This window comes from Clavelina lepadiformis, chromosome 3, assembly GCF_947623445.1.
Source record: "Clavelina lepadiformis chromosome 3, kaClaLepa1.1, whole genome shotgun sequence".
NCBI classification, from domain to species: Eukaryota; Metazoa; Chordata; class Ascidiacea; order Aplousobranchia; family Clavelinidae; genus Clavelina; species Clavelina lepadiformis.
This window is the reverse complement of record NC_135242.1, coordinates 15,874,205-15,885,879: the sequence shown is the minus strand read 5'-3', so window position 1 is coordinate 15,885,879 and position 11,675 is coordinate 15,874,205. Positions and strand designations below refer to the sequence as shown.

Below are 11,675 nucleotides of genomic sequence, written 5' to 3'. Positions count from 1 at the left end.
CTTTGGAAAATTATTTCTTCCTAAATATACTTAGCTGTTATTATTATGTATTTGAGGCACATTTTTATTCTATTGTAGATAAATTTCCATTTATAACAGAGTTTTACTACTTTTACTGTTTTTATGAAACTTTTGCGAACTCTATTTATGTTGCACTTTTGAAGTACACAATATCTGGGGTATGTGACCGTACAATGTTTTACTTTGAAGTTTTACTATTAATATGAATAACTTTTTCAGGTGATTTTGTTTACACAAATTATATGCACTAAAATTTCTTATTGACTTTCTTTCACGCACAGAAATGTATTGAATTATAAACCAATCTTCTTTAAGAGTATAAAGATGTTTATAAATATATGTATCCAATTGATGTTTTAATGTTATACTTTCATTGTATTTTTCACATGTTTCTAAAGGTTTTCAGTTTTTAGTTTGTACTTTACTGTTATAGCAATACCTGGCATCAGTGGCATGCATAGGCGCAGACTTTTATTTTTGCACTGGATGGCAGTGGCATGGCAACCTGCTGTAACTATATGTCATTAACACAAAAACTTTCAAGTCTAGTTTAAGCATGATATTTCACTTACTTTCTGCTAAGCGTGTTTCCAAAGGTTATAACTGTGTAATTGTCATATTTTCAGGACTGGCCATTTGAGGCCACCAGTGTTGAGCGAGCTAATTGGGCAATATTTTTCACCCTACAAATGTCAATAGCCAAATATCCAAAATTCTTAAACATGCAAGCATTTTCATTTAGTATTCAAATTTACAGCCTATTCCCTCGATTATTATGACATTTTTTCATGGTTTTTGTATTAGATTTGTTCTTAAGTACAGCATACCTAGCATCTTGACCACCTCACGCTTTTTTCTTGTAACAAAAGTTTTGCATCATGAACAAAGAAACTGTACAAAATTTGACGCAATTGTCTTCACGAAACCAACTAGGAGAATGGTTTACTGCACCCTTACCAAAAATTGTATGGCTAGGCCTGAATAAAATGATTGTATAATCATATGTTGTATGATTCTCAGGCGAAAGTAGTTTATCCGATGCTATGCACAATCGTATTTGTGAGAAAACATTCATTTTTTGTTAAAACCGGTTCACCGCCTTAACCTATGCTATTCGTTGTCTTGTGAAAACTGTCCCAACAAGTTTAAATGCCCACTAAAGTCACATTTTTTGATAATAACCAACATAGACAATTCAGCGGGGATAGAGTGACAAACCCGGTAGGTCGGCGCCTATGCTTGCATGTAAATGGTATAGCATTTTGTTAACTAAACAGAAATAGAAGTTTGGTGATTTTATTCAGTTGTACATTCTTTGTTTAAAAAGATTTTGCATTTTTTAAACAGATTGCTCAAAGACATAGAATCTCATATATTTCAGATTTTTATGAAGTTAAAATTGTAAGTTCATTAGTTCCCAAGGATGGGAAAAAGTGTGCTTGTTGAAGACCACATAGCTGCTTATCTTCAACTGTTGGTAAAGAACAAATCCAACAGAGTTGGTGTGATTGTTGGAAAGGTAAATAATTATTGCAATGGAAACTTTTCTTGTCAGCAATGTTTTAATAGTAAAAGGGTAACATATATAAAATGTTTGTACACCTTAGATTGGCACGCAGAGAGACTATGTTGTGAAGTTAATTTGCTGTCCATTCAAAGAGTCATCTTCAAATGATCAGGTAATAGCCAGTTACTGACACACTGTATTTTCATACTTTTTGTTTAGGTATTATCATGATAACTATCTTCAAAGTTGACAGTGATTGAACCGACATAACTATGAACCAATATAACTATCAAATCTTTTTACTGTAATTAGGAATCAACATACAGAATCTTTTGACTTGGTTTCCAGAGAACATTTGCTCAATATCTGTATTTGGTTTAGGAAGTTAATGGTTTTTTTTCGAACCAAGGAAATCATGTGGATGTCAATTGAAGACATTGTCGAAAGCCCTTTAGGCCCTGTATATGCTTGTAAAAAGGCCTAATTTCTTTGTTTATTTTATGATAAAATGAATCTACTAAAAATGCAATTAATCCAAAATCCTGCATGGGACTACTCCCTGAAATTTTGCATGTCACTTTAGTAGGCCCTAGTATGCTCTAGGCTATTATTTGTGAAATCCTAATAAAATCACATATTTCTAACTCCTGCGTTAAACTCAAAACTCAATTTTTGGCCAAAAGTTCAAATTACATCAATTTTAAATTACATTTCATCCTAACCCAAAAATGCAACCTGGAAGTTTTTAACAGCCGTTTACTAGGGCAATCCCCGTACTGAAAAACAGCACCAGCCATGCTAGCCTCTAATTGGTCGAACACACTTTTTTAAACCATTACATAGAACGTCCAAAAAAACAACTACAAAAACGTCAACAAAATCATGAAAATCGCAGAATTTTGGGATATACAGCTCCTATAGAACTACTGCATATTCACTCAAACACTGGAATTTTAAGCATGTGTAGTTACAAATTTTGTGATTTTATTTAGTCATTTTTATTATGCAATGCTGTAGCACTCTATTGTTTAGCTCAGTACTTTCCAACATTAATGATTACGTCTGATTGTGCCGTGTTCGCAAAACCTTCTGAAACGACGTCAGCATTTGTAACCTTAATTCGCCATTCATGGTAACACAATCACAACACGCTTATCTGGCTTGAAACATTAAGCGTGAGCTATACTTTGCATGTCTGACCTATGTCAAACGTAGGTTGCGTTACTACTATCAACATACTACCAAAAGCCAGTTTGTTAAGCTAAATTGCTATACTGTTAACTTAACTGGAGTAGGCTTAGATTAGTAAAGGCTTCCTTGCTGATTTTATGGATTTGTGCAATGCTCTAATATACAAGCGAATGGAGTGTTACTATAGTGAGAAAATTTTTATGACATACCATTTATATCACAACGGAACAGGTGAATGTACAGCTTACTCCTTGTCAAAACAATTCCACAAGTAGTATGAATTTCTGGTACTTTATTATGTGTGCAAAAAAAGACATCGAGTGCTGGAAATTGTCAAAAAAGTTTAATTAATTAATAATTTTCTATAATGCATAAAACCATCTTTAAAAAACATGCAAAGACCGCTTAAGCAAAGCATGAGAATTGCATTAGCTCGTTTTTTGTAAGAAGAAACACCTCAGAGTCATGTACCTATAGCTACTACAAAACAAGTTTATACTTGTGATATAATTAATTTGTTATTTATTTTTGAAAAATTATCCTAGAAATTGCTGCAATTAGCACAATAAAGGAAAATTTATTCATGTTATCTTTTTACCAAAACTGACATGTTTCGGACTTTGCGTAGTTTTTTCATCAGAGTATACCAAAATCAAAAACTAAATGGTATTTGTAAATTACCAGGTGTAAACGAAAAATAAGAAAAGGTTTCAATAAAAGGTCTCAGTAAGATAAGATAATGAAGCAATCACACTGATTTGTCAAGTGCATTTGCAGATCAACATATGTAAGGAAAGCGTCAGTACGGCAAAAAACAGAAATAGAAGTATGAAATATCAATATACTGCAAAGTAACAGAAATTTTTCAATACAAATGATACACCATTTTCCTAAAATGTTTGTTAGGATTAAAATAATTAATGACTTCGAAAGAAGTGAATGTGCATAAAGTTTCAAGTTTAAATTTGTCATAAATTAACTTACTGTATATATTTTATTTTTAAACAAATTGGATTAATTGCCTTGGTAAGGAATCTTTAAGGTAGCTGGTGTATTAAGATCATCCTAAGTGGGCTGGTTAATAGGATTGTTGTTTAGTATATTTTGAGGTTGTTGTTTTCCCTTTTTTCTTTATTTTCGTTTAGACCTTGCAATTAAATACCGTGTAATTCTTGATTTTGGTATACTCTGGTGAGAGACTTACGCTAAGCCCAAAACATGTTGTTTTGATAAAATAAATAAATCTGCTATATAAATAAATCTGCTTCCAATTTGCTAATTGCAGCAATATGGCAGAGATTTACTTGTACTAGGTTGTTGATTCTGCTTGGGTTGCTGCTACAGCAGATGAGGTTAGTCACATGTTACCTGGAGGTCTTCATGTCATGGGTATCTTTGCTGTGGCACCAATGGCTCTTTCGAAGGATGTGCAAAACGGGCTGAGGCAGGTAATATCTCATTGACTATTATTATTGATTTACTAGAATAGAATTTTTATGCCCTGAGCTATGAAAGTTTTTATGAGCCTGTATTTGTAAACGCTATATTGTTCTGTTTTAAGTCTTTTCACAAGCTTTCTGTTCTTTCATATTAATAACCTAAATGGGAGTAAGATGTATACACAATATACCAGTTTGTGATCTTGAAAATATTCTTGTAAAATGCTTTCTGTTATTACACTAACAAAGTTTGTATATCAAGGACAAAGGCCTCGGATGTTGTAGCCAACAGTGTATCGATAAAAGCCATTCTGCATACACAAATCTAATTTGTTTGTTTTATTCAGATGTCATAAGTTTGGGCTTGCATGAGATTTAAGTTTAAAAGTTTGGTTTTGCACATTTTTTCATTTTTCCACGACTCGAGTTTTTGTATTTACTGATCTAGCAATTATTCACATCTGTTTGCCTACAATTGAGCATTGTGCAATATCAGCTTTTTCCACTTACACTAAAATATTATGTCAAAACTGTCTTCAGCTTGGCAACTAGAGATGGACAAAGTAAAATTTCAAATCTACTGGATGCAATCAAGTGTGATGCTACCCAATGTACTGGTTTATGGAATTTTAGAATTTGATAAAAACGAATGCCACCTATAGCAAAAAGGGCAGCAGTTGACCAAACACAGTACGCTAACTGATAATTGTGGAATAAAATGACATGTTATCTCTTTTGAGGTGCTAGTTGATACAAAGATGATCATTTACACCTATCACAAAATACTTGACAGCTGCTTTGAACATTATGTTTGGCTAAAGAGATACCTGTTTAGGGATGCAATCCTCGGATTGATGCATGGAAATTTAAAATGAAATGTATTCTATTTTCCATTTTTACGTTTAGTGCGATAGTGAAGGGGTGGGGCACAAATGTTATCGAATTTTATCAAGAAATTAGTTCAAAAATCCTTACAACCTTTATACTAGAAATTGGGAAAGCTAACTTCCATTAAATATGCAGTGTATATTTCAGTGGTTCCTGTGTAAACATTTGATTGTATGTTTAGGCGCTATACTCAACTCACAAACTTCTGAGTAGATCGCAACATTCAAGTTTAAAACCATTATTAAGTGACCAGCTACAAATGTGGACTTTGCTTCATGTTGACTTAGTTTCTGGAAAAACTCTTCTTTGTAGACAATATGACATGAACGATAAAACAGTGAGCTTTTACTTTATTATATATCCTGCCTGTTTGCTCTTTGATGCCCCTTTTAGTTTTACAAATGACCAACATTTTGTTTTTCAGTGTGCCGGAAAACCAGCTGAGTGGAAAATCACCAAGCATGCAACAACTTGGATAGTTCTTAAAACTTTAATTAAAGTTAACACTGAGCTGTACATTAATCTTGCGTCTTACAATGTTGAACAACAGCTTAAGGTATACAGGTCTGGACTAGAATTTGGATGCAAAAAAGAGTGATTCTTTATTTTAAATATAGCAATGCTAAGTGACAACTCTTCTAGGCAAAGCTTTCTGATAAACTGTTAAAGTAATTTTGTTCATAAGTCTTTTGAGTTGATGAAGTTAGAACTCAAAAGTACTTTTTTTGGAATGTATGCAGTTATTAACACAAACATGTTGAACTTGAATGTGCTTAGGGCTGTGTTTCTTCCTACTGTCATGGAGTAGCAAATGCATTGGTTGAAGTAGATGGGAGGATACCAACCATTTCAGACCTTCTGGAACTAGAGCGTGCAACTGGCAGCGCAAAAAGTAAAAAGACTAAATTCATGCCTCATTCTAAGCTTGGAAGAACACTTACATGCCAACTCTATTTTGCAAATAGTGTGAGTAAAATTATATTAGTCGCATTTTATTTCAAATTACTAGAGCCAGACCAATATTAATTTCTCAGGCTGTTATCCATACGGCTAGTTTTTGTACCGATAACACTGGCCAACAAAAAAAACATTTTTTTTGAGTGCCAAAGATATTTTGATGGTTTCTGGGTAATTTTGGGCTGCTGAGTCCGAAAATAACATTCGTTTCTTTGAATTGGCTCTAGTTTTTGAGATATCGATGTTTTTTATTTTTGACAAGAGAAAAATCGTTAACTTTAGTATCTGCCAATTGTGAACACTAGCATCAGTAAAATGCATATTGGAAATGTCTCTTAGGCAGTATGCATTACTTATTTTGGACCAGATACTCCACTATGTCTATTTGTGATTGTAGCATCCCATTACTTCAGAAACAAGGCATTGAAAACACTCCATTTTCGGCATCATTCTGATAAGCTACAGTTTCTTTGTATTGTTCACCACATGTACAGTGTAGAGTACTCCCTTCAGTTATCACATCATACCAATATCTCATTTTATAGCTATATTGTTGTAGACTAAAGATGTTGTAATCAGAGTTTAATAGTTCAGTAGCCAGAGAAAGGAATACCACGAGTCAAGTTCAAGCTATTGCTCACATAACTAAGTTTGGAAAACGTGGAGGTTTTTTGTAATTCAAGTGAGAATTGAGTTCATTAGTGGAAGTTTGACAATATGCTTAGGCCTTGTCACTGGGAGGATGCATTTTCCTGTGACTGAATTGACAACCTGTCACATTTTCGTTCAGTATATATATGCTCTGCAAGTGAGAGCAGTGGAAGTGTGTTCGAAAGCAGTCCATTCATTCCAGAGCCATTCAAGCAGGAGGAGCTGAGCGATCTTATCAGGGATCTCAACTTATCCAAAGAAGCAGCAGAAATTTTGGCATCCTGACTCAAAGACAAAAACTGCCTTGGAACCGGAGCTTCAATAACATTCTACCGTACAAGAGAGAAAGAATTACTTCCGTATTTTAGCCAACAAGATGAACTTGTTTACTGCAAAGACATCGAAGGGCTTCTGCTGAAAATGGGAGTGCCACAATATAGACCTCAAGAGTGGCGCTTATTCATAGACAGTTCGAAAAGGAGTTTGAAATGTGTATTGCTACATAATGGTAACAGATATGCATCTCTCCCAATTGGCCACTCAACAAAACTAAAAGAAGAGTACAACAACATTAAAACGGTATTACAGAAACTGGATTATGACTCTCACCAATAGTTAATCTGTGTAGACTTGAAGATGGTAAATTTTTTGCTTGGCCAGCAAAGCGGCTATACAAAATACCCATGTTTTATCTGCTTGTGGGATAGCCGAGCGCGCACTGATCACTGGGTGAAGAAAGGGTGGCCACTTAGAGATTCCATGAGAGTAGGTGAAGGTAACATCATAAATGAACCTTTAGTTGCTAGTGAGAAGATCATCATTCCACCGCTGCACATAAAACTTGGTTTGATGAAGCAATTTGTGAAAGCCTTGCCTGCAACTGGGGATTGCTTCAACTATATTTGCAGAACATTTCCTGCTTTGACCATCGAAAAGCTTAAAGCAGGCATTTTTGATGGCCCTCAGATCCGCAAACTCATAAAGCAGTGGTTCTCAACCGGGGGTCCGCGAAACGTTTTCAGGGGGTCCTTGAGAACTTCGAAGTTTGCAACATAAAGTACGAGTTTTAAAAATTTTTTTGCTGTTTATCATTGCTTTTTGAAATAGGCTGGAACATTTGCTTAATTGCCTATTGTGATGGGACAATACGAAAGCTTATTGAGATTTATCACCCGCAGGGAAGGCCTATTGTGATGCACTAGATTGTGGATTATACGAGAAGACAGCTGGATACAGTGATTTTAAGTTGCTGGAGATTGCACATAATCGCTTTCTCAGTTTTAGCTTGTAACTAGCAGCTTGTTGTGAGCAAGGTATAGATAACGCTTTGAAATAAATAAAAATATCCGCATAGTTTTATGTTATTGTGAAGGAATAGCGCAGTTGTGCACCAAGACTATTAAGTAAAACTAAGCAAAGCAACATTTAAGTGCAGTCTCAGAACCCTTAGTTTGCTTAAACTTCAGGGGTCCGCCAACTGCTTTGACAGCACCAAAAGGGGTCCGCCAAGATCAGAAGGTTGAGAACCACTGTCATAAAGGATGTGTGTTTTGTGCAGTCCATGACAGACACAGAGTCTGCTGCTTGGCAATCGTTTGTTTTAGTCACACAGAACTTTCTTGGTAACCGAAAAGCTGAAAATTACCAAGAATTGGTGGAAGATATGCTTTCCAAGTTGAAAGATTTGGGTGTGAAGATGAGTATCAAGGTTCACTATCTCTTCAGCCACTTAGATCGTTTTCCTGCAAACCTTGGTGATCTAAGTGAAGAGCAGGGAGAAAGGTTCCACCAGGACATTAAGGTCATGGAAGAGAGGTATCAGGGCAGGTGGGATGCCCATATGATGGCCGGCTACTGTTGGAGTCTCCAACGTGACTGCTTGGCTGCATCACATTCCAGAAAGTCGTACAAAAGAAAATTTACAAGCATCGACTAATTTTTTTGTATTACAGTACCGATATATGATTGATTACCGTGCTTTGACAGTTTACTAAATGTACTTTTAGCGTTTCTAAAAGTAGTGTTTGTGCTTTGACGTCGCCTGTTTTTGCGTTACAAAAATCTGTTGTTTACTGCTAACATCGCCTAAGTTTTATAATTTTTGCTTGATTTTCACATGAAACATGATTCGCGTAAAGAAGGCTCTCTGTGTTAACGATTGCGTTTTTAACAATATCGCATCAGAAATAGAAGAATACTGTATGCACATGATTGAAAAGACAGATGTAGACTCATCAAAGTTGTAGTATAAAGAGAATTTTACCTATGTCAAAATTTGCGTATTTTTAGCACTTTTTGAAACAAAAATATGGAATATCTCAAAACCTAGAGCCAATTCGGAAAAACTAATGCCATTTTTGGATTCAGCGACATAAAAATACCCTAAAACCGTTGAAACTTTCTTGGCACCAAAATGTGTGTTGACCAGTGTAATCTATGTTTTTGTTTATTGCAGAAAAAAGTTATTGTACTTGAGATAAATGTAGTTTATTGAAAAAGTACAATAAGACAAATAAAATTTTAAAAAATCTCAATGTGCTCTGTGTAAGAAAGAAATCACTAGCAAAGAAAAGCAAAAGCTTTTCCTTTCTTCTACATGTGGTTTACTAAACTTCCAAGAGCGAAAGCCCTTAACTTAATAGTTTGTTCAGCAATATGCAGTTTCTAAAGTGTGCATTATAGAGTCCAACAAATTTCAATTGTTGAACGTATATATGAAAATTTGGCTGCTTTTTGTTTTCATAACATGTATTATATTTTTTACAGTGATTGCGTTATTATATATTTTAAATCTGAAAATAAATTCAATTTTTGTAGGAGGCCACTGATGAAACTGTTAAAGAATTTAAACCTTTACAATTAGGTCATCTGGTGAAGCTAAGTGGATCGATATTTGCTTGTGCTTATATACCAGCAAAAACAACTGTTATGGATGGTATAAAGGTAAAAGTGCTAAATATAAAATTTCTGCAAAATAATTGAAACATTGTCTCAGTCATATTTAGCTTAGACAAGTTACATCAAACTGAGACGAAGCACCATTTATTGCAAACTTTAATGATGGTTTTCATTTTTTGTACTCCTTGTATTTAACAGTTATTAAAGGCAGATGCAATTCTTAGCCTGCTACATCGATGCACATTGCTTTCTGAAGAGATGCAAGAGAATAAGCAAAATCTTGTTTCATATGAAAAATGTAAAGTATCTTAAACTTAGTTTAGTCCACCATGATTTATTCTTATAAGCAATGACCTGTTTTAGTGACTTTTGTGAAACGCATTGTGTTAAGTTATACTGTAATTTCAGTTTTGTTTTAGCTTGCCTTCACCATGATTTATTTATGCTACTATTCAAGTGTAACTGTTAAACTCACAAATTATTTTTTGTGTGGTTATACTATCAAATATCTACTTTTTCAGACATTAGCTTTCCAAAGAGGGTTGCTTTTACAGATTCTGGAAAACCAGATGATTTTTTATATTTTGATTACGTATTTCCAGGAGAAGTTATTGATGACAGTGTTGCAAGAATAAAGGCAGGTTTTCAGCACAATTAATGTCTGCGTTTAACAATTTAAACTACCAGTATTTAAAATAGTTGTTGCTTTCACTTAGGAAACATTTGACACGATTCTTGATCCTGGTATGATTACTGATAATATTGAATTATTTGCACCTGTTAAAAATGAAAATATTGAAACAATTATCCCAGCAAAAGAAGCTTCTGAAACTCATTCTGCCAACTCTGAAGGATCCTTTCCATACGGTAAAAAGGATGTGGATCTGGTGTTTTATATTTTTTACGTATTATTTGTTTAATGATATAGCTGTATGTATGAGTCCTCATATGAATATTACCAAAAGTAAAAGATAACACAGAAACAAAACCAAAAAGATTGGAATAAGTCCATCACTGGAGGAATAAAACCAAGTGTGTTAAGCATTGTAAAGAATCAAAAACTTGATGCTCCAAATTTTATAATAAAAATTCCTGTACTAGAAACAAAAGTACATTTGTGGAGCTGAATTTTTTCATACATTTAAAATACATAAAAAACTAAATTTGCAAATTATGTATCATCAGTTATCACATTTAATGATTGGTCAAACACAATAGTTTGTAGTTTTGTTATCCCATTACTATATAAATATTACTTCTTAATTTTAATTTTTTCATTAATTTTACTTCCACTCTTTACTAGAAATAAACATTTAGTGCAATTTTTACAAATTATTATTTTATATTTATCATATAATGCTGAATTTCAGGGTCATTACTAGCAGCTGGAGCTGCCTTGTTGTCTGCAGCAATCGCATATCTGTCTTTGTCTGACTAGCTCATCATTCTTCGATGTGTGGTTGAATGTGCAATATTCATTGGGATAAAAAGATTTTTAGAATTTAAAAACGTTTTTAGTCGCAGAAAGCTACTCCGCGAGTTTTCAATCACGGTCAAATCAAGATATTTTGTCATAGAGATTGATCTCAAAGTTGTCCTGTAGAGTGTACTTACGCAGATTCAAAAACATTAAATTCAAAAATATTAAACTTTATTGCCAACTGTTGTATGTATAATGTAAAATGACAGATTGTTCTAAAAGTGCAAGCTGTAACCAAATATGGAACAAGAGAGCAAAGGTTTTTTTAACATTTTTTTAAATGCTAATAATGATTTAAGTGGTGTAGAGTTTCGTGTGGTTAAGGCTCTTTGTCATGGTGATGTGTGCAATTATAATGTAATTTCTTATTATTCTGTTTAGTTTGATGTATTTTAGGGTATTCTGTTGGAATTGTACCAGTGTAAAATTTATATACTTAGCCAATTGAAAAGCATTTTATATTGATAACAGGTTACATTTGGTCTTAAAAGATAATAAATAATGACTACTAAACCAGTTAAATGGAATTACCACACGGGTGCAATACAGTATCTTGGTTACCATTTTTAAGTATGATAGATTGATATGTTTGCTTTGAGGTATACAGAAAGTTTGTCTTCTTGTTTCTGTAGGATGTCTTAAC

The 11,675-nt window shown here is 33.8% G+C and overlaps 1 protein-coding gene across 2 annotated transcripts; it reads left to right on the top strand.

The window, feature by feature from the left end:
- The first annotated feature begins 28 nt into the window (after positions 1 to 28).
- On the top strand, positions 29 to 11,664 carry LOC143450007 (protein odr-4 homolog). Of its 2 annotated transcripts, XM_076950388.1 has the most exons (11): positions 29 to 1,540; positions 1,629 to 1,700; positions 4,033 to 4,167; positions 5,228 to 5,383; positions 5,471 to 5,602; positions 5,824 to 6,012; positions 9,472 to 9,597; positions 9,751 to 9,850; positions 10,074 to 10,189; positions 10,269 to 10,419; positions 10,923 to 11,664. In XM_076950388.1, exons 1-11 carry the CDS (start codon positions 1,445 to 1,447, stop codon positions 10,988 to 10,990), a joined length of 1,341 nt encoding a protein of 446 aa, XP_076806503.1. In that variant the 5' UTR covers positions 29 to 1,444; the 3' UTR covers positions 10,991 to 11,664. The 2 variants fall into 2 exon arrangements, with proteins under 2 accessions (XP_076806503.1, XP_076806504.1); XM_076950389.1 differs by lacking the exon at positions 29 to 1,540 and having other exon boundaries at positions 1,630 to 1,700; positions 4,005 to 4,167.
- Positions 11,665 to 11,675: the final 11 nt, after the last annotated feature.

Coding starts and splice junctions, on each gene's coding strand:
- LOC143450007 (XM_076950388.1), top strand. CDS start 1,445: ATGGGAAAAAGTGTGCTTGTTGAAGACCACATAGCTGCTTATCTTCAA. Junction 1,701..4,032: donor AGTCATCTTCAAATGATCAG/GTAATAGCCAGT, acceptor TACTTGTACTAG/GTTGTTGATTCTGCTTGGGT. Junction 5,384..5,470: donor ATGACATGAACGATAAAACA/GTGAGCTTTTAC, acceptor TTTGTTTTTCAG/TGTGCCGGAAAACCAGCTGA.